Source organism: Cebidichthys violaceus, unplaced genomic scaffold, assembly GCF_023349555.1.
Source record: "Cebidichthys violaceus isolate CVI_PGR_0920_01 unplaced genomic scaffold, fCebVio1.0.p SCAF_29, whole genome shotgun sequence".
Taxonomy (NCBI): Eukaryota; Metazoa; Chordata; class Actinopteri; order Perciformes; family Stichaeidae; genus Cebidichthys; species Cebidichthys violaceus.
The window spans coordinates 191,850-215,098 of record NW_027176472.1 but is presented as its reverse complement, the minus strand read 5'-3'; the positions used below and the strand labels follow the sequence as shown (position 1 = coordinate 215,098).

The 23,249-nt window shown below is 46.2% G+C and overlaps 1 protein-coding gene across 1 annotated transcript in view; it reads right to left on the bottom strand.

Moving 5' to 3' along the window:
* LOC137880591 (neural cell adhesion molecule L1-like protein) overlaps nt 1-23,249 on the bottom strand; it is a 65,275-nt gene that overhangs the window by 5,778 nt on the left and 36,248 nt on the right. The window contains 23 exon segments of the mRNA XM_068722020.1: nt 3,854-3,925; nt 6,010-6,189; nt 10,226-10,348; nt 10,488-10,692; nt 10,839-10,954; nt 12,071-12,293; nt 13,057-13,127; nt 13,359-13,556; nt 13,917-14,018; nt 14,407-14,531; nt 14,661-14,826; nt 14,929-15,095; nt 15,451-15,562; nt 16,331-16,471; nt 17,129-17,260; nt 18,085-18,266; nt 18,420-18,531; nt 18,665-18,691; nt 18,917-19,087; nt 19,667-19,789; nt 20,306-20,496; nt 20,670-20,778; nt 22,097-22,114. Coding sequence (XP_068578121.1) covers nt 3,854-3,925; nt 6,010-6,189; nt 10,226-10,348; nt 10,488-10,692; nt 10,839-10,954; nt 12,071-12,293; nt 13,057-13,127; nt 13,359-13,556; nt 13,917-14,018; nt 14,407-14,531; nt 14,661-14,826; nt 14,929-15,095; nt 15,451-15,562; nt 16,331-16,471; nt 17,129-17,260; nt 18,085-18,266; nt 18,420-18,531; nt 18,665-18,691; nt 18,917-19,087; nt 19,667-19,789; nt 20,306-20,496; nt 20,670-20,778; nt 22,097-22,114 — 3,066 coding nt within the window.

The window sequence follows — 23,249 nt, the reverse complement described above, 5'->3', positions numbered from 1 at the left end:
GCGGGGGTGCACCGCGAGAGGTCATTCAGTTCTTTTCCTGCTTTTTTTTTCTTCTTTCCTTTGCCGTTTTGGAATCCCCCCTCCTCACCTGTTAACCCCGTCGTGATAACGTCTTCGAATATGCTAGAATTATCAAGCCAGCTGTTAGGAATAAGGCGCACGGTGTACTCCGTCCCAGGGTCGAGCCCGTCGATGACGTGGAAGGCCTGAGAGGTGTTTAAGGCCTCCGATATCTTCCAGACACCCTCACCTGTGCAGAGGGCGAACGACACACACAGCCACTCAATCCAACAGTGTATGAATGAGGAGACGTGGAGGGACTAGAACGGCCACAACACGCTGTCACTAAAACTCACAAAGTCACAAACTACCAGAGACCAATAAAAAAAATTAAAAAAAAGAGTAATATGAGCTTACGGTTGTTCATGTGCGCAATATAAAACTCTGTGTGCTCTCCTCCTCCGGGTATCCAGCTGATATTTGCAAAGCTGTCGCTAACCGCTGAGCTAAAGCTCAACAGGGCCGGGACTGGAGGTGAAGATGAGAGAAGATGAGAGAGAGAAATGAGCAAAAGAGTGGTTAGTGAAGGACGCGGCAGATGGAGGGGTTGCTGTCATTGTGAGACGATGAGGAAGTTGCTCTTCACCTTCTGTTAAAGAAAGCCAGAGTGCTCTTTTGTTTCCTAACACTGTTGTAAGGAGGCATCAATTAGGCCTGAGAGGGGGGGGGGGGGTGAATCCCTCGGGACAAGAGATACTGAAATGGAGACTAAAGGAGATACACAAAGATCTCCTGGGAGATGATATGCCATCCAAACTCTTTGATGATTATTGAATGTTCTTTATGAATCTATAACAGTTCATGGATCTCGTTCCTATCTTTCAAAGCTGTAGCTCTTAGAATCTGTAATGAACGTCTAATATTCTATTTCATTCCATCCTGTCGTTCTTTCACAGACCTCCGACTACAGAAGTGTAAAAAAGTAATGTGTCAATTTATTTCAAGAGACATACATGGAAGGGTCTCTGGTATATTATCTATCAAAGGGGGCTAAAAAAAACATAAATTTACTTTTTTATTTATATTTCCTGTAATATCTGGTGGTAAAATATGCGTATTGTATTCCTTTGGGTTTATTTTTAACGGTCAAATTTAACGGCTAGGTTAATAGGTTATTTTCATTACCTATTACTCTACTGATCATTTCCCCCCCCCCACTGATTGATGAACCATTTAGTCATTTAAAATAGTGAAAAATGTCCAGCAGCTGTTCCCGGGCCCCGAGGTCACGCCTGCAAAATGTCTCATTTTGTCTAACTCGGCCCAAACACAAATCCATTTTTATCCAGATGTGATTATAACATTGATAGGAGCAACACATCTTCACTTTTTGAAAAGCTGGAGAAGAGAAAAGAACAACTCAACAATTAATCTGCGAATCCGCCCTTTTGAAGCCGACCATGTGTAATTTAACACCCATTAAGAGCAGTGAGGACATGAGCCCTATGTCCTCAACGGTAACTACAGCCCGGGTTCTACTCCTTTTCTTTGAAGATCCAATTACAAGCGGGCTTTAATAATGACATTTTATGTTATTTGCTTTGAAAGCAAGATCAAACTCCCTCTGCTTTAAGCTTTGTCTGCCTCAGACATATCATGTAATGTAGCCTTTTGATACCAACTGCGAAGACAAACAATCTAATAATGGGAGTGAATGATGTGCATCATTAGTATGGGGAAAGTGTGCTTTGACAGCAGCTGCCAGAGCCAGTCAACAAAGCGCAATCCACTTCATTTCCCCACGGCAAACATGCAAAGTCTCCCGCCGTGTCTCCAGCTCAGGTGCGTTATTTGCTCAGGTGATAATTCTCCGCGCTAGGACACCTGCGCCGCCCGTCCCGACCACCGCAGATGACACTCCGCAGCTAATGTTGATGGATTAGCCTGCGAACTATGGTAATTCCAATCACCGGAGCTACCCGATGACTTGGACTGACAAAGGCCCCCCCCACCCCCCCCAAAAAAAAAATACCTGAAAATATCCCAGGGCCGGCTGTTTTGTCACCGCGCCCCTCAGCTCGCTATTAAAAGCAGCTGCTCGCCCAGCAGGGAGCTGGTGTCCTGGGAGACGCCCCTTCAAAGTCATTTAAAAAATTGTATTTCTTTTATAGGCGAGGCCAGAAAATATTCTGATATAGCAGCTTCCAACAGCTCCCACTTATCCACTTATCCCAGTGTCCCGTAAATATCACCCTCCCAGTTTGAGCTCGCACCCCCCCCCCGGCCCAGTCCAGGGGGGGGGTTCCTCTCAGCTCGGATGCTGCCCGGGGACGACTTCTTATTCCTGAGCGATGTTGCTGTTTACCCAGATGAAGATTACATGGAAATGTCAGGTGACTGTTCGGTCAATACTCTGACGCGTGCAAGGGAAGGGGGGGGGGGTGGAGGGTGGGGGGGGGGGGACGCCGAGGCCCAACAAATCAATCACTGACAATTAGACATATCTGTCCCCTTCAAGTGACTGCAATCTAGCGCTTCACTGTCGGGCTGGCAAATATAGATCTGCTATCTTAGGTTTCCTCGCGGTGCAGCCGGGAAATTAAAACCAGCTTTTTTTCATCAGCATGCGTGGCTACGGAAGCCCTGTGAGGGAACAAACAATTGGTCCCCAGGTCTTTTATTTTAGTCTGATTGCATCAGTTTTCTTCTTTATGAAATACGATGGGTGAAGAAAGGTTTTGCCAGTGTGATCAGTCTAAGTTTCTCATCTTTTTCCTCAGGGTCATTTTACCAAAGGCTTAAACGCACTGAAAGCGTCTGACCTGAAAGTTAAAAGGGTATGAAAAGCTGAGGACCGTATGTTATTAAAGAAATAAAGATACTACTGTTAACGTAAACTCAGTTTGTAACTTGGCGGTCGGTTTCCGTGCTCTGTGCAGGACTTCTCTCTGACTGTGCTGTTTTCATCGTCCTAAGAACTCTCGACAGAGTGATACATCTTCAGTTCAGCGAATCGCATGATCTCCCATGATCTAGTACTTATTTATATCGTATCAATAATTTAAAATATAAAGTGTTGAGGGGTGTATGAATAATGCACACATCTTGCCAAAATAGGGACCTTTTTCTCAAAATACTACTAATTGTGTGGCCTCAATATCAGATGCCTGCAGTGCACCACGGGAGCATCAATTGACACGTGTCAAATGAGGCATGTCACTCATCACTTTCAGTGAGTTCGGCCCTGAGCTGTTTGTCGTAATACACAGAATATATGCACCTGGTGTTGAGAGTGCATGGAGGAATTAAAATAAAACGTAAATGCTTTAATAAGTCCTATTTAGAACATGAAGTAGTGGTGCTCTTCAGCCTCTTGTGGCGGAAATGAGTATTACAACAACAAACACTTTTTCACAAATGGGGGAGAAAAAAAGCAACTTACAAAAATGACCCCAGCAAAACATTTTAAAATAATAATAATAATAATAATAATAAGGAACTTGGAAAGATTATCACCTGTTCCTAAGTCATGAACACAGGTGAGAAAAACATTTAGATAAGATCTAGAAAATGACCTCTTTGGGCTTCTGTACATGGCACTTCTCTGTTTTACAAATAATAAAATGGCGCTGTTTCTTTACAATCCTTATTTCCACTGGAGATAACACCGAAGAGAGAATCTGAAATGGCTAATTAGCCTTCATAATATGGGGCTATCACGTCACCTAGCAACTGCAAATTGTTCTGACAATACATAGACGTGTATTTAGTTCCCTGTATTTGCTCCACAGTTTTTCGTTTGTCTCGGTGGGTGGGTGGATGCTTGTTGTGTCGGAATGTGCTGCCGCTCTACCTATGGTGGAGCGAGTGGGTTTGGTCACCGGGGACTGTGGAGAGCTCGGAGGTGAGGGGGAAGCTGACTTGCCTGAAAAGAAAGACAAGACCTCGTGGTTATCAATCGGGGACGAGAGCCTCGGGGCGCTACGCTCTACTGTTAGCACGCATGCTATTTCCAGCTAAACTCTAAAATTAGTAACTAGTCACGACTACTGCGGAGGGGGGGGGGGGGGGGGGGGGGGGACGACAAAACATTTAAAAAAAAAAAATTTACACACAAGGTGAGATGTTTTTGTTGTTTAATTTGACTTGATCTATGCTTTTTAAAGTGAACACATGTTCTTTGTGCACATCATTGCTATGGAGAAGATGTCTGCTGCTCTTCCTCTTTGCCTCTTAAAGCATCATTTATTTCCTCAGCTTGAGCTCGACGCGTCGCACTGAGTCTGCCGTCGTCAGGATAAAAGTCAATATTCGTTTACAGTCACTAATGAGCCCAGATTAATATGAATTCATAATTAGGTTACTCATTACACATTGCTATTAGAGAGGAAGCCGCAAACTTTATGTAAGAAAGTTGACAATGTTCTAATGAAAGGAGGCATCAGAGTGCTCTCTGCTGATGGCAAGGGCAAACAGCAGACGAGGTCAATTATCTGCGGAGGAGCCGAGTGTTTGGAGCTTTTTTTTTTTAATTCGGCACGGGAGGGAAAATAAAGCGCGTCGACCTGTTCCGAGAGCCAAAACCCGATGATTAATTCAGGCCCTGTAGCATCCACACCTGTCCACATCTCTACATCTAACAAAAAGAAGCATGCAACCGCTACCTTAAACGATAACCACGACCGCGGAAACATGTCAGACCAACATATACGGCGAATTTCGGAAAGAAATTCCCCCAAAAATGAGGTTGTTCCCCCGTTGTATGTGCAAGGTGTGACATGCCGCGCGGGGTTTCCTACGTGAACACGAGAGCTACGTACTGAGGCCGACAGCGGACGCCAACGTGGGAGCTGTGGGAAGGGGAGAAAAGAAGAAAAAAAAGGAAAGACAGAAAGAAAAGAAAAAAAAAAAGACAGAAGGGACAAGTAATGCTAAGCAGATGTTGACACACACTCAGACATTTACAGTAAGCACCACGTGACCTGAAGGTAACGCTGAAAGGGAAGCAGGTTTTAGAGTCGTGAGCGAAAGACAATGAACAGAAACGACACGAAGCGTGAAACTCAATACATAAAAAATGTTCCTCCTCCCTGTAATCATTTCTTTCTTTTTTTGTTTTTTTTTTGGCTGGCTTTTCAGCATGCAAATAAACAACCCCTAAGAGCCAATTAAGTTCCTTTCTGTGATTGTGAGGATTCTTTCAGTAAACACTAAGTAATCGCTCGCAAAATTCAACACCTGCAGCGTGTTTTCAACATTAAGTTGAGCCTGTTTTTTTTTTTTGTTGTTTTTTTTTTTGTTTTCGCATAACACAACCTGAATGATGCACACTCGAAGCCTTCGGGGTGCGTTTTGTATTAAGAAGTGCCCCGGCCAATTATTTCTGCTGACAGTATCTGTTCCTGCGCTTTCCCCGTTCTCATTTCCCGTCCGGTCGGTCATCGCCGCCCCCGCCGCCCCGCGATCTCACTGAGGCTTGACTTTTTGAGTTCTCGCCGGCCCCCGAAACGTCCTCAACAAATGATATTGTAATTGAAAAGAAAAAGATTACACGCTGCTAGCCGGCTCATTATGATTACTTACCACGGCGACTCTTTTTTCGTGATCACACAATTCAGTATCAGAACCTTCAGTTTCCCCTCCTGCTCCAAGCAATTTTCCTTCTTTGCTGATTGTTTCATAGCTCACGCTCTCCGTCCAATCAATAAGCGCTTGCTCTCTTGTGACAGTGACAAATGAAAACCTCCACTGCGTCCGTATGAAATTGTTTATCCACAAAAATTACTTACATGGAGATATGAAGGGCTTGACTGCCCGGGCGCGGATCATACGTGTCGCTTAGTTCTCCCGGTCTGAATGTGTTTTCCTCATGTGTGTCCCCCCCCCCCCACACCCACCCGGGAGCGTATCCACACACACACACACACACACACACACACACACACACACACACACACACACACACACAGCACCCAGTCAATTGCTCCGCGGGACCCTCCCATCACTCACTTGTTTCTAGGGTGGTGGTGCACTCCTCGCTGACGACCGGCCCGCAGCCCACCGTGGTGCAGGAGCGCAGGTAGAGCTTGTATTTGCTCAAGGGCTCCAGGTCGCGCAGGATCCACTTGGTGGTGTCGGGGTTGCTGATGTCCACCGTCTGCAGGGGCCCCACTTCCTCCGTGTCGTTGACTAGATGGAGAAATAAAAAAAACATGTACATACATATACTTAAAAACCGTTGTAGGCCTCCCCTCAGCCAAGTCAAGTTGCAGTTTACGTCCATGTCTGTCCACAATGTCATCACTTCATCATTTTATCCTGTTGGGACATTTGTGTGAAATTGTCAGAATTTGACCATTCAAAACCGAATCAGTTCTTTCAAGTCCAAGTGGATGTTTGTATTCAAATATATAACGTTAAAGTTTATGTTCATGGACAGACTTGACGATCCTAAAATATAGTCCCTCCGTCCACGGCTGTCGTCCACGGCTGTCCATGAGGCATTTAAAGGGTTAATGCTTTCGGTTAAGGCGAGCTAATAACAGTATAGATGTATGCGTATGTAAGAGGGTGTCATACTGGGAACCTATCGGTAGATGAAAGAAGCACAGGGAGTAAAAGGGGACAACACATTTAGGACTATAGGACTCTCTTTGTACATTGAAAAAGTGGGGAATCGAGGCACGTTTTACAACTAGCGTACCGTAAAGGCTGGAAAAGCTGCGCCGGTTGAAATGTAATAATTCTCAATTTATCTATGGATTGATTGTAAATACAGTGAAAAAGGAGCCGTGTCATTTTACACGCCTCCGATTCCGTTCTGGCATTGACATGAGGACACTTTCATCACGCGACAATGTGTCGTGACGGGGGCCTAGCGCTACAAAGGCGGGGCGCCTCATCAACGGTATATTGATGTAGATTATCGCCTGAGATTTTGGATATCGTAATGACACTGAGATGTTTAATTTCCAGCTTGCACTCTTATGCTTTCAAGCACAAAACTTCCAACTGACAATCGCGAGACACTTCAGCGATTTCAACGCAAACGCACGTCTCCCTTTTTTTTAATTTTAGCTCTAGCAAAAGAAGAACTTGCGCGTTTGGCTTGATACCCCGTTTTTAAAAATGTGATTTGCATTTAACAAACAAACAGCTCGTGGCCTGCACTTTCGCAACTAGAATTCATCAGTGCTGTGTTTGTCTACATTACGATGGGCTCTCATTTTTCACTCCCTAAAGCGCCGCAGTAGGCAGGGAGGTGGCATTTATGTTCTTTGTGACAAAAACAAACGCAGCAGGTGTTCAGGCGACCTTTGCTGTGAAAGAGGTGCAATGGAAACGATGACAAGAATGTATCGGTCTGCCTCTCTTTCTGCCCAGACACCCCCCGCTGGTATCAGAAATCAGGATTTTTATCTTGTTGTTTCTAGGGAGGGGAAAAAAAAAAAACACGGTTTATTTTTGGGAAATTATGCAGTCCAAGCTGTTGCAGAGAAGAGGCCACAAGGCGTCACGTTTCGACCCTTGTGGACGGATCCTCACTAATCCAGAAGCACTCAGGCCTGACCGCCGGGCAATCGTACAGAGTGAACAGGCTGAAGGCTGCAGACTTTGGCTCTTCCACCGACTCCAGACAAACAACCCCCCCCCCCCCCCCCCACACACACACCCACCTCCCATCTCCACCCCTTGGGCCAAATATCATTGGCCTTGTGTATTGTGAGACAAACCCGAGACTGAAATCTGAAAAAGGACCCCACGGTTAAGAGTTTCGCTCAAACGGGGAAGAAGAACTGAATGAATTGAATTTAACTCCCACTCGCGTGGATCAGAGTTCACTCGGCCCACTCTAAGGTGAAAAAAATGTACTTTTTCATATATGAATAAAGTGCTTTATTAAATTGGATCTATAGTTTATCTTGTGCCATCCCATCTTATCTTAACCCTTATCCCGACCCGTTCCCTCGTCCGATACATTTCATCGCAACATATGTACATATTAAAGTCAAACTGAAACTACTCCGCAAACAATAACGCCGGTAAACCGCTCCGAGCCGACGAAGCGACAGAATGGATGGAGCGTGAGCGCTCGTCTTCTTCACCTCCGTGACACGCTTGTGTTTGTCGAGTGGTGCGTCTATAGCTTCCAGAGAGGCAGGCTGCTGATGCTGATGCTGCTGATGCTGCTGGTTTTGTCCGTCCTGGCCCTGCCCTGCTTCAGGCTGCAGAGTGGATTATTAAGGCACTGTGACCGAACCACCCACTCTATCTGTGAGATACAATTCAGCCAGAATGTATTTAGCCGTGTAGAAAATAACACTGACATAAAGTTTCTGTGTGAGTTCAGTGAACAGCTGTTGTCGTTGCTATAAGGTGTACTGGTAGAGGGGAAACGCCTGCGTCATGCCCACGTCTGTTAGCACTACGGATGCGCTCATGTTTTTGAATACCAAGATTGCTTGTGATAAATAAAGATGTTTAAGTGCACTCAGCAGCTGTGTGAGACTACTCTCACGTTCTCACTCTCAACAGAAGTGTTACGCCATTTACACCTGAGCCTTAACTGCTCGCCGAAAGATTTTTACGATTCATGAACCGTTTATTAATAATAGTAGGCCTGTCGTAGTGAAAAGAGCGACAAAGTCTATTGAAGGTGAAGGTGGTGGGAGTCCTGTTAGAAGCCTGTTTCTATCTGAGTTGACGTATCAGTTGCTGTTCTTTTACTATTGTTATTTTCAGTTTGAACTTTAACAAAAAAGGCACCAATAAGAAAAACTTAAAGTGCAGTTTTCTACTGATACTTTCTTTCTACTGATTTGCAGCCTTTGTGTTTTACCGTGCGAGTTGACATCACAATGACTATAAAAAAAACAAGAATATTTTGCGTAGCCCTAATTAAAGTAATAACCCTCAAAGATTTTAATTCCAACAAATCTCTGTTGAGTCACTATCACCGAAGGAGGAAACGGAACTCTGAAAACCCTGAAGCGCGAGCATCAACAAACAGACTCCAGAGTGCAGAACTCTGATTGAAAACAATGGAGTTCTGCTCAAACTGAATTTTTTTTTTTTTAATCAACCAGGACTATAATCTTAAAGATTGCCACTTTGACCAACTTAATTCCAACTATTAAGTTGTCACGGCGATCAAATGGTTTCAGGACGGAAAATGTGCCGCTTCCAAAGCGGGTTAGTTTAACGGCTCAAACGCCCGGTCGCCCCCGCCGTGCTGAACGGTGTTACAACAACAGGCCTGTGAAAACCTGTGAGACGTGAAGCTGTTACGGGGCTGTGCTGAGGATCGGACGTAGCACCCCCCCCCCCCCCCCCCCCCTCACAAACAGCTCCAGATTCCCTCTGTGTCGCCGACGATGCACCGACAGCTGGCTGCATTATCCTTAACAATTTTCCGCACATGACTTCCCTCAAGGGGACTTAAAAAAAAAGAAAGAAAAAGTCACACTTCAAAGAGCCCATCAGCTTTATTGCTGTGGTGCAATGAAAACGTCCTCTCGTGAAAATGCCTCGTGACGCTTGGGGCCCCTCTTGTGCGGCCGATCAAACTCAATTAGCCGCGGGGAGATGCGGCGCTAAAGACGACGTTGGAAGTCGGGCCTCGTGGTGACTTTTGTTTGAGAGGCGGGCGGAGTGTCAGTGACGGTATCCAGGCCCAACGGTGACCGCAGACAGGATGGGGGTCAGTAAAGCCGGAGCCTTAACGGGCTGCGACACGGTGGCCTCGGTCAGCACTGCGCTGAGCCCTGACATGTCTCCTACACACACACACACACACACACACACACACACACACACACACACACACACACACACACACACACACACACACACACCTGATCCCACCGTGACCCCGGCCCTATTAGAGCGGGGCAGGGATTTTCCTCGCCTTGTTGAGGATCATGGGTCAGACAATCGCCAAGATCCTCCTCCTGTCCTGCGGCAACACGCTCCCCCCGCACTGTAAACACTCGCCCGTGTCGACACAACGCGGAGGTAGAGGCGTTTAAAACAGCGACGCTATTAAAGTCTACGCAGTCGCAGTGCGTGGATTGAAAACACACGGCCTGCGTGTTTCCTCTTTTCTTCAGATACAAGCCGGAGAGGAACACGGGGATGTGAGCGCTGTTAAACACGAGTGGGGAAACGAGCGGGGCACGGCCATTCTGTCTGAGTTAGTTAAGCATGAGGCGAAAGGGATACGTACTGAGCTGATACTCGAGGAGGTACCCGGTGAGAATTCCATTAGGCTCCAGCGGCGGGGCCCAGAGCAGCGAGGCGGTGTGCTTCTGTACATCCGTGACCCTGAAAACAGGATTTTTCTCCGGGACTGCGGGGGCAAAGAAGGCAACAGACACAGTGAGCCGTCGGAATTCTGCTAGCCGCTTTTCTTTGGCTATTATTAGACTCTCCCCCCCCCTCTGTAGTTGTGAATCAATACACTCCACGCTGTTATTCCACAATCCTACCTCCCTCTGGGGTTTTGAAGTTGAGGGGGTGGCTGCCGGGGCCGTTGCCCCGCCCGTTGAAGGTCATGACGATGAGGCTGTACTCGGAGAACGGCGTCAGTCCCGGCACCGAGCCGTGGTCGCGGTCCCCGGGGAACGCCAGCGTGCGCTTGTCCCCGTGGCTTTTCTTCGAGTCCGCCAGGCTGCGCAGACGCCACCAGTTTACCTGAAGGAAGACGCCAAACACACAGAGTCATCCTCAGCGGCAAGACCGTCGAAAACCGAGTGCATGCGTGAGAGAATGCCGAAGGAGAGACGAGGGGTGAGACGAGCGAACGTTAAGAGCAAGGTCAGGTGTTTTTGAGGTATTACCCGGTAGCCTCCCAGATGTCCATGTAGCTTGTCCTTGTGTACACGGGTCCAGCTAACCTTGACCACTGAGCTGTTGATCACCTCCACAGCTACGTCGTCGGGTGCAGCAGAGGGAACTGCAGAGACAAAGACCCATTAGAATCTGGAGGAAGCTGGACGTTTAGTCAAGGAAAGATGGCCAACTGTGATTTCAGTACTATGACGATACAACTACGTACATGTAGGGAGCACCTACTAGGGTTTGATAACGGAGGGCTCTACCTACGGTCACACGAGCTAACCTTTGAGCTAAAAGGTGCAAACGCTGCTTTTAATAACACCACATTTTAGCGAGGACACGACAAAGAGAAGAGTCACGACCTGAGGTTACATCCTGGGGGCAAGTCCAGAAGAAAGCTGAACAACAGGAAACACAGTAAACGTTCCGCACTTTCCTCTCTTGAGAAACTGTTACGGTACGCGACCGCGAGACTGAAAGCTGAAGTCAAACTCTCTAAATCTAAAAGATTTCAAGACTTTATCAGTAAATCATTTCAGAAAGTCAACCCGAGTTCAGCAGAAAGAGGGAGACATGTTTTCTCCATAAGATCATAAAGCTACACAGGCTACAAATGGTGGAAACCTTGTGAACTTCAATACCCAGAAACCAACTGAAGACACATTCATCACCTGGTTTTATCCACCACCATCTGCAAAAGTGTTTTCACTGAAAATAGCCACAAGAGGCTTCAGGAAACACTTTTTATTGTTTGATTTGTGACATTTTTTTTCACCACAATGTAATTAAAAGAAAATCTATGTTGTTGTAATATATGTAGAATATATAATAATGATGTAAATATATATAATATTTGGTTCAAAGGCATCTTTTAGTGCACAGTTTGGTTAATTTATTTCAAACAAATTTGAGGCAAGTGAGACAAGTAATTCAGGTGATCTATTTTCTATAAGTCTGATCTAAATTGTGTGTGTGTGTGTGTGTGTGTGTGTGTGTGTGTGTGTGTGTGTGTGTGTGTGTGTGTGTGTGACTTTTCATCTGTGAAACAGATTGGGAAATATTTTTTTCCAGGTAAAAAAATGTAAAAGATTTTTTTCATTTGTGTTGTTTTGTCAGGATCATTTCTTAGGTGTTTGTTGTAATACTTCAAAAAAAAAACCTTTCCCCCTTTATCACCCTGGCCTCTCAGGGCTTCCGTAATGATCAGATAAGGTCGACATAGACCACTACTCACAGTCCTCCCCCGAGTACCCTGTCACTATCCTGGGCTCGGGGGCCCAGCCCTGGTGGTTCCTGGCTTGGATCTTGATCTCGTAGGGCACAAAGGTTGGAGTGTTCTTCACCACAAACGAGTGTCTCTTCACCATGTGCTCCTTCCAGTCCTCCTCCACGTCCTGTCTCCTGTAACTCACCTTGTACTCCAAACCAGGGCCATTGTGCTCAATGGGTAGCAAGGGCTGAATAATGGAAAAAAAAAAAAAAAAAAAAAAAGGTGTGAAGGGCATCCATAGAGACGTTTTCACCGCACAATGTCACTGCCTCCGTGGGATTACAATGACAAGCCGGTGAACTCTGCCTGGAACACTGGCAGTGTTTTATCCCGCAATCTAATAACGGAAGGACTGACCTGGTCTAGCAGCGGCGTGGCTTTTCTTTGATAACGGGGCCTCGCTAAGACGTCGCAGATGAAAAGATTTATCTGCTCGCGGAAGTCAGACCGTGAGAAATAGACTGAGAGACCATTATCCGCAAAAGCAAATCATTAACGGTGGGAGAGCTCATGAATCCAGGATCCGTGGGACTACATCGCGATGACAGGGCAACCAGATAATGTGTGAAGGAGAGATTTATCTTTTTACAATAAAAGCGGAATATATTACCGTACGTGTTTTAAAAGGAAAAAAAAATCATTTTCACAGCTCTCCTTTTCTCTTTTCTAATCAAAGAAAAGGAGCAGCTTTCACTGGGAATGCATTCAGAGTGATCCCGGAATATGGCTTTTAAAGATCTGAACCACAGAATGAAATATCAGAAGGGGGCCGTTTCCATTTAAATTAGGTTCCTATTGCTAATTGCCTATGAAGCATTGATAAAACTTCGTCTCTTGTTCTTTGACTTGCCAAAAGTGTAGCTGACGTGAATAACTCACCGCACAAAGGTAGCTGACATTAGAGAATGTGCGGTGAGAGGATAATGAAAGACCAAAACTCCACTTCTTACCTCCCAGTTGATATCCATTTCATGTGGCAAATGACCTTCGATTTTGATATTTTCTGGGTTCTTGTCAGGGGCTGCGGAAAAGAAGGAATATAGATTTTGTCGCTTTTGTTAGTGGAAGAAATCACCGATGAAGTGGGCACACAAGAGAGCATGTTTTTTTTGTTTTTTTTTCTCCACAAGAGCGGAATCAATTATGCGGCGGGTCTGAGTCTTTCAGAGCGGCAGCGTTGGCAGCTCAAGTGGCCTGGAGGACCCGATCAAGAACTACGACAAACTACGGAAACAGGACCAAAGCCTCGCACCTGTCGGCGGGGGTTTGTATCTCTCCGTGAGCTCGCTGGGAGGACCCCTCCCCACGGCGTTGACGGCGGACACGCGGAAGCGGTAGTCCACGTGGCCGTGGAGTTTGGGCACGGCCTGGTTGTTGTTGCCGGGCACGCGGAGCAGCTCCTTCCAGTTCCCCGGCTCCCACTGGCTCTCCTCGTACTCGATGATAAACTCTGTTGACAGGCAGAAAGACAATCAGAGCGGCCCCTCGCTGCCACGGATCTAGCCAAAAGGATTGCTTATCTAACCGCCAGCTGTGCAGAAACCCTCCCCCCCCCCAAAAAAAAATCCTCAAACCCTGCTCTGAGCTTGTGTATCCCTAAGGGAGGCTAATCATAATTCACGCTCGGATGAATCAATAATAGACTCATATTGTACAAGATGGTATCAAAGAAATCTATTAACCCAAAAATGTCACATATTCAGTGCAAGAAGCGCTGATTCGGTATGTACCATGCTGTATGTACTGACACCTGCACAACACAGATGCTCCATTTTATATATATATATATATATATATATTTCTTTTTTACCTGTGGTGGAGCTGTTGTGATCGTCCCCAGGGATCCATTTCAGTTTCACACTTTTGCTCTTGTGTTCAGACAGTACCAAGTACTCGGGTGCATCGGGGACGTCTGAAAAACCATCACAACAACATGACTTTTTGAAAATCACAGACACGTCAATCTCTGCGGCAAAAAAGAAAAGAAAAAAAAAAAGGCCGACGGGAACAAACGCTCAATCAAATCAACCCCGAGAGCCAGAGGATGTGGAACGAGCTGCATCGCTGCATATTTCTTTTAAACTCTCAACGCGTTGAATACATATCTCTTCAAAAAGAGCCGATCGTCGGACCCAGCAGTGAGCTAATAAAGCCGTGTGCCTGCGTGTCCACGCTCTGCTCTGGCTCCTTGACATATTGATCCCTTTATGAACGCCTCATACATAAATGTAGCGCCATGGGGTCCCTGATCCTTTTTGCCCCCCCGGAGCAGAACTATTGTTCGTTATTTGTTGGCTCACCTAGCACCATGAGCAGCGTCGAGGCCGCGTCTCGGTCCACCGGGGTTCTGGCCACGCACGTGTACACGCCCTGGTCCCCGTGGCTCACGTTGATGATCTGGAGGATGCCGTCCTCCACAAAGTATCTGTGGACAGAGAGGATGGAGGACGCGATATTGATTGACAAAGCTGGAGAGTAAAAAATCCAGCTGGGATTAAGTCTGAAATGCTGTAGAAATAAAAAAGAAAGAAAAGAAAAGAATGCAGCATCCTACCTTGAATCCTCAGTGTGGTTGAGGCCTATCGCCACGTCGTCTTTTTCCCACAGGAGCTCAAAGTCGTTGCTGAAGGACTTGTCGTACTCTGCGAGGCACGAGAGCTGTGCCGCGGTCCCTATTAAGATCTGCAGGTCCTCCTGGGCCGCCACTATCCTGGTGGGATCTTCCATAGGCGCAACCGCATTAGTCACATTTCAAGGACTTGTGAGCCACCGTGAACACTTTTTTTTTTGCAGGAATAATAAAGAAATTAAAAGCTGTTTACCTTTCACGTAGAGCGTGGCGTCGACGGCGGACGATCCCTCTGTGTTTTTGGCTAAACACGTGTACTGTCCCGCGTCGTCTTTCTCGGCGCTGTAGATCTCCAGCGACCCGTTGTCGTGAACGGCAAACCTCGGCCCCTCCACGGATTCGGGGGAGTCGTCTTTGCTCCTGTGGAACGTTCAGGAGAAAGTTCAATTAAAGTACTTTTGATTCCAAGTTAAATATGAACACAGTGGGAGTCTGACTGGAGAGACACACACACACACACACACACACACACTGTGAAAGTTGCAAAACAGAACAAGTGTGAAGTGACAGGGTTACTTAGAAACAGCAGGTCACCAATAGAGAAACACGCTGTGTGTGTGTGTGTGTGTGTGTGTGTGTGTGTGTGTGTGTGTGTGTGTGTGTGTGTGTGTGTGTGTGTGTGTGTGTGTGTGTGTGTGTGTGTGTGTGCATCCAGCGGTTGAGATCTACTGCTCTCTGCTGGTGTATGGGAGGCAGGAGCAAACTGCACACTTACCAAGTGACGGTAGAGGGAGGGGAGCTGAAGACGGAGCAGTGCATCATCACTCCCTTCCCCTCCACCGCAGAGTAGTCCTCCCCCTCCTTGGTCAGAATCATGGGGGCGAGATCTGTGAGAGAGAGCAGAATCTGATCATCAATCTGAGGTCGTTGGAAAAGCAGAGGACGTTCCGATGTGGAAGAACAGAGCCGTGGCCGATAACTACCGTGCTGCTTTCAGACAAAAAAAAAAAAAAAACTGGACGAAAACAGGAAGGAAAAGGCGGCAGATCATCGCGGGTTAAATGAGGCGGCGCTTCTGTTAATTGTCGGCTCCCTTGTGTCAAAAAAATAAATAAATGACTCAGCTGTCATGTTGTCGGCAATGTGTGAATGCAAAAAAAGAAGAAGAATGGAATCAAAGACGAAAACAATGGAATAATAAGTAAGCCGGGCTCGTGCGCCTTATCAGTTGTAGCCAAAGCCTCCTATTAAAATGCTCTGTCTCTCCTAATTGTTTACAAAGGCAGCCGCTGGGACTCAGCATTCAGCGGCTGTCCGGCTTTATTAACTCCTGTGTCACCGAGAACAAACTCCGCAACTTTCTTTCTTTCTTTCTTTCTTTTTTTTTTTTTTTATCTGCACTTGTAAAGCAGCACATGTTTGTCTTATGGCCCCTGAAGTCAGTATGGAATTGCGTGAGGGAGGGGGACTTGTTAGCATATAAATGGCAGGAAGCTGAGGCTTGTTGCTCCGCAGGGCCTCCGAATGACGGAGTTCCATTCTCGTAGACGCTGCGGAGTCTGACGCTTGCTCGCAAACGGAATCTTTCGGATCCTGTTTTTTTTGACGGTGAAAACTGAAAGCGGCGACGGGCTCGCAGAAGCAGAAGCACTTACTCATAATCATGATGTTTGCGTTCGACAGAAGGGTGCCGTGCTTGTTGGAGGCCTCGCACTGATAGACGGCGCTGTCAGACGCTTTGGCGTTGTGCAAAACTATGGTGTCGTCGAACGCCTTCCTGTTGGCTGCAGGGGCCCCTGTTAAAAAAAATTAAAATAAAATAAATAAATCACAGATAGTTTGAGATCATCACCATTCATGCCGCAACTCTGTATGCACTAGGGCTGCTCCATTAGGACGAACACATCTTAATTACTATTATTTAACAAGGTTCCACGAAAAACATAATTCATAAACACATTGGTTGTCTAGATTTGAAAGGTGATGACAAGGCAAAAAAAAAAAGTCACACCCACAAAGCCCGATAACAAGACAGGGTTCCTGTTTCAGGGGCCCTGTCCCCTAAAAAAAACGTTTTGGGGTCATTATGAAACTGTTGTGGGACACATTAATTAATGCCGTGTGAAGCGCTGGATTCATAACACCAGACAAAACGAGAGCATGGTTGCGAAATGGAATGCGGCACAGTAATCGTTTTGTCTCGATTATCTTGTCTTCATATTCATTAAATAGCCACGATTGTAAAAAAAAAAAAAGTGTATATATACTTAAAATCATATTTAAGTCCAACCAGCCAGGTCTACCAAGGACTTTTAAACACTCTCTCTCTCGTGTTATAAGTTATGTGATAAGTTGTATTTCAAAAACATGAAAGCAACAAAACAAATTGTCGTCGGGACAAACGGGTTTGAAACAGTGAAGAGGTTCTGTAGTTGGACCGTCGCGGGACTCACTCTGCAGAGGTTCCCCGTTCACCCTCCACGTTATCGTCGGCCGAGGGCTCCCGCTGGCGGAGCACTTGATGAGCACGTCGGAGCCGATCATGCTGAGCTGGCTCTCGGGCTCGGCCGTCCACTCCGGGGGCTCTGGGAACACACAATCAGAGCGGCGTTATCAAACCGACCGGTGCCGTCGTGAGAGAGAGAGAGAGAGAGAGAGAGAGAGAGAGAGAGAGAGAGAGAGAGAGAGAGAGAGAGAGAGAGAGAGAGAGAATCACGGTGAGCGGTTGCGGCAGATGTACGTTATTCAGTACGAGAGGATCGCTGAATGCTGCGTTCAGGGGGGGGGGGGGGGCGGTCTGGCTCCCCCCCGGCAGACACGAGAGGCCCTTCAGCTGCCTTACTGTCTCACCGGAGCCCTTGAACGGTTATGAACAGATTCTGTTCATAAGAGTGCATTCACCAGGCAGCAGAGGGAACATTTACTCAAGTACAAGTACCTCATAAGCGTTCATCAGTTCGGTGCTTGAGTATTTTGCATATTCTACATGCATTTCAAAAGGACATTGTACTTTCTGCTTCATATTTGACATCGATAGACAGTAAAGCTTCGGATAAAACTTGTAAGACACAACATTGTTAAAGATGAACCCACCCATAAATGTCACATTTAATAATATGTTGGTCACAAAGGCCATTTTTGTACATAAGGAGTACTTTTACTTACAGTTAGCTGATAATACTGCTGTACTTTTACTCCTGTAAGCATCTGAGTGCTTATACTTTTTTTTACATTGTCATATTCATATTTTTACTTTGGTAAAGGATCTGAGAACTTAATCAATATATGAATATATTAAGGCTTCTCTAAACAAAGTGAAGGTCCATCATCGGTCTATTATTCAAATGATTTGAAATTGATTTCAAGTACGTCCGGCGTGACACAACAGCGCCGTGACGTCTGTCGCTACCTTCCACCATCAGCGTGAAGTAATGGATGGCTTCTCCCAGCGCGTTCTTCGCCTTGCACATGTACTTCCCGCCGTCTTCCTGCTCAACTCTCGGCACAATCAGCAGTTTCCCGTGATTCTCCAGTTTGGCTTTGACCGGGAGCGGATGACCCATCTTCACCCACTCGACCTGGGGAGTTGGACTAAGAGAAAAGGGGGCGAAGAGGGGGGGGGGGGGGGGGTATTGACTATGCGTGACGGTAAAAAATGACGTGTAAAACGTGTAGTGAAAGAGCAAAAATGTTGGACAAATAATCCTAAAATGTGTAGGTTATTAAAAAGGAAGTGCTACTTACAATCCCTCAGCAATGCACTCCCATTTCAGGTCCTCTCCTTTCACCAGCCGTGTCTCTGATTTGCCACCAGAGGGCGTCAGAAGAAAGGGTCTTCTCTGCAGGATCGCGTTCGCTGAGGAAGCACAGCAGAGGATGAGACGGTAAAGCAGACGTTCTGTACGTTTGAACGTCTGCCTCGCGCATGCAGCTGTTTACGGACGACGCACAGCTGAAGTGTGTGTTTACTCTAAGAACTTGAAACTCACCAGTGTCGGGACTCATGCCACTGTTTTCTGAAATGGAGGTGGATGAGACATAAAAGATAAATAAAAAAAAAAAAGGAAAAGACAATGAACAATGAGGACAGCGTGGATCAATGAGACACAGCACCGACATCAAAACAACATAAAACCGAGGAGATGCGCGTAAACAAGACGGCGTGACACTTCGACGGCTTTTTGAAGCGATCGGCGCTCTGAAAACAATCTCGGAGCGTAGAGAGGAAGTGAGACACCTACTCGTCTTCACGACGACGGACATGGCGGTCTTCTGAACGATGGTGCGTATTCTCGGGAAGGCGGCGAAGCAGCAGTAGTCCCTCCTGCTGTCCTTCTCCACGGCGTGAGAGAAGTAAAGGTCTCCGTTCAGGCCCATGGACACCCGCTCGTCCTGCTCGATGTGCTGGAGGTCTGGAGCACAGGAGGAGGCGGCTCTTACATCCTGGAGCGCTTATCAGACACAACTGAACTCTACTTCTGTAATCAAGCGCCGTACCGTACTTTGGCACAGTATTTAGATACTTGAGTGTTTTGCAACTTCCTACTACTACTCCCCTTTATTCCAGAGGGTAATATTGTATGACTACTACAGTTATCTGAATGTATAGTTACTAGTTGCTTTTTCGATTAAGATTCCACGTACAAAATATTTACATTCAAGAGATATCAACAGGTTTTTATCCTTCGAAAATGTCTGGAATAAAATTGTAATCAAGTGTATTTCTGGGGAGTTCTTCCTGCTCATTCTGTGTGCTTCTTCTTGTCATTATTGTATTTTTTTTTTAATTACTCACTAAGCTTCTTAAACCTCCCGACACATTTCTTATTCTTTCATTATCTGGATTTCATGCAGTCGTATGTGGGTGCAGATGGAAATAAAAGTTCAGGAGGTGAGTCTAAATAACCCTAGAACAGAATGTCCTGGGTGGGAATGAAAGGGCGTACTATTACATGAATACGTTTGTATTTTGAACTAAATTGCACACATACTGATAGTCATCCAGTAGATCTGGAGGGGAGGTATCCCTTGAGGCGGATCGCACTGTAAAACAAAAGCCTGGCCTTCCTCCACCACCACGGGGTCAAGCGTTTCTTTAGGAAACTTCGGAACATCTAGAAGAAGAAGAAAAAGAAGAAGAGCAGACGTGAATGAATCGAATATAGGGTGCAGTTCTCTTCTACTCCAGGAGATGGCAGTGATATCATTCTGGGATTTAGTGGGAGGCTTCAGTTTTTTTTTTTCTCCACTTGTTGGCCTGCAGAAACAAAACAGACATCACTGCTACTACTGCGTGAGTCTTGTCACCGCTGAAGCCCGGGCAGAACGTAGTCCCCCACGGAGAAATGTATGTGCTGTGTTCAGGAACAAAGATGGAAGAAAAAGATGGAGAGGCTGAATCACACTTCCTGATTTATTTTTTTTTTTAAATCCAATGCAGTGCTACAGATGAGATGCTGTGGAGAGCTCGGGGAGCCTCAATGACTTTCTGCCCCGTCCAATACAATGAGAGGCTCACAATGGAGAGGTGCAGTCATTACACACGACTGCTAGCCCTGAATCAATTTGAAAGCACTGTAACAGAGCACCGCACACACACACACACACACACACAGATGTATGTTACTCACGGGGCACAATGAACTCAATCTCCTTCGATATGGCGGTCCCCATTTTGTTTGAGGCGTAACAGCGATAGGTTCCCTGGTACTCTGTAAGGTTCCCATTATTGGGAATCACAAAGGTCCCAGAATTCTCCTCTTTCATCAGCCGGGGGTCCAGAGAGGGGTCGAATTCCTGGCCATTCTTCGTCCATCTGAATCTACATGAAGAAAGGCGGCGTTGAAAGGTCAAAGTCCTTCAGCTAAGACGGCTCATTTTCCAAACGATCTAAACCAAATGCAACATGTTGGTGGCAAACTGTTGTTTGTTTGTGACTGGCTCTCCGCGCTCTCCCTCCTCCCATCCGGAGAGACGCGAGGCTTCGGTACTCACTCTGGCTCGGGGTTCCCTTTGGCTTCGCACGTCATGGGGAAGCTCTCGTCAAACGGGAAGGCGATGAGAGAGCTGGGCGACTGCTCTGTGATGGTGGGCAGCTGCTCAACTGGGCGACAAACACAAACGAGCACGGGAATGTGAGAGACACAACACGGGCCTGCAATGCAGAGCTCCTTTCAGAAGTATGGTGTTCAACGTGACACTACGGACAGTGGTTCCCAACCGTTTTGGCTTGTGGACCCCCCCCCCCCCCCTCAGCGCAGGTTATTTAGCCTTAATGATGACACATTTGTGAAATCAATCTGGAAGTAACTTTTACTTTTAAGAAGCTTGAAATAGTAAAAGTGTCTTGAATTGCATAAGAAATAAGACAGAATTGTTGTCTTTCTTTCTTTCTACGCCCTTTAATAATCTTGGATTCTTCTTGGGACCCCTTGGGTGGTCTTGACCCCCAGGTTCAGGGCCTTTCCCTGGCTCAGAATGGGCCTTTTTGGAGGGGTGACTACGCACCACGGTAAGCATGATCGACCCCCCGTACAATAAAAGGCAATGAGTCCGCGTTCCCTTATTTGACAGACGTCTATGCATGTCTCATGTCTGAGTATAATTAAAACCCAAACCAACAAACCTACGGACTGCAAACCAGCGTTAGAGGTGCATGCCGCCAACTTCCGTTCCACCAGCTACGTGGAGATGCCGGTTGGGGAGCCCCGGCTAGCGCCGCTCAACAGCCCGACTCCGGTCGGTGAAGCTGTGTGATCCCGTTAGCACTGTAGCTTCACAGCTTCAGGCCCGGTCGAAAAACAATGCGGCTTAGCCGGCTTATCCAGCCAAAGCCGGTCGTGGACGAGAGAGGGGAGTGGACTGCAAGAAGTCAAAAGATGTCGTATTTAAATTGATGTTCTGCTTGTTCAACAGTTGTTTGATATGGTGATTTTTCCTCTGAAACCCCTTTTGGAGGGGGGGGGTGCCAAAAAAAAAAAAATTCCTCCATTCAGGAAAACCCAGGAGGTTGGGAACCACTGTGATGATGATGCTGATGATTATATGCCCGTCTCTACATACAGGGTTGACGGTTTGCCTTTTAAACAAATCGTCCGTTTTGTTAAGATTTGTTCTATTTTGGCATAAAACTCATTCGGTCTTGAGTTGTGACATGTGAGAGGCACGGAACAAACACAACACGATGAGTACGAACAGCACTGTGTGACCAGCTGTGAAGGTAAAACGAGGACATGCCATGAGTCCTACTACGAGCTAGAGCGCCTAACTATTGTGGAGTCATGACTGATGACACGGGAGGATTAGATCCGACACATATGGCTGTGAACAGATCTGCCGCTGAGCTCGACGGCGAGGAGATCAACAGACGGGAGCAGAGGACGTCACTAATACCACGGTACGGTACGGCAGAGAGAACTTACTGTTTATATGAGCTAAAACTACAAAATCCATGGCAGCAGGAGGAGAGGGGAGAGGGGGGGTAAACAAGACAAAAACAGTCAGCAAATAATCTCTTCATGTCACAGGCATTCTCTACATAAACCCTTTGAAACACACACACACACACACACACACACACACACGGGTAATGAAAAAAACAGAGGGCTGAATTAAAAACGCTACTCCGACATCAACAAAATACTTTTACCTTTTGTGGAAACCTGTTTGAACTGTTCTTTATCAGCCCCTTAGGAGATATTTCTGAATAATTCAGAGGGAGAGGTTTGATATGCGTTTCCAAGGAAACTGTGGCTCCAACACAAAAGACACACACACACACACACACACAAAAAAACGGACTCAAAGCAGACAGTAGCTGTAAATCTATTCCATTCACAGAACGCTTAATGATTGTAACAGTCCTCTGTAGTGTGATTCATCTGCCTCTGAATTATTCGACGCCTTATTTGCCGTTAAAAGCACTTCAAGATAAACCGAGGACAAGTCCTCTTCAGATGAACATTAGGAATTCTACGACTCCTTCTGTGAGACTGCCGTCCTTTGCATCCTCTGCTGCGTCGTCTTGCTTCACAAATGGCTGTCTTGAAGTAGCTTTTTAACGTGTGTTCACTGTAAAACGTCAAACAGCAACTGGATGGAACACAACTCATCTTTTATTATGGACCTAATATAAATGGACTTTTTCAGAGCTGAGATGAGGCCATCAAGTGTTCGGCAAGACTTGACGTTATGATTTGAATAAATGCGCTGCTGAGTGTTCATTAAACACATCAAATTAAGTTTCTAAACAGATGTCGTCAGCATATTCAGCAGACTTCCCAGCATGCATTGCATGAGGGTTGAAACCTTTGACTGTATGGTAGACTGACGTTTTGAAGCCTAAGTTCAGCATCTTGGATTTAAGTTCGAGGTCAAAATCACAGGTAGCCTTGTCAATCACAAGGTAGCCCCGCCCTAAATCATACCCTGCTTTATCATTTATTTGACTATAAATGGATCAAAATTTACTAAATGAACATCATGTTGTCTTGAAGAAGACTTGAAACTAGAGATTGAGACCATGAACTCATGTTTACAATGTTTACTGAGGGAATAAATCAAGTGAGAAGTAGA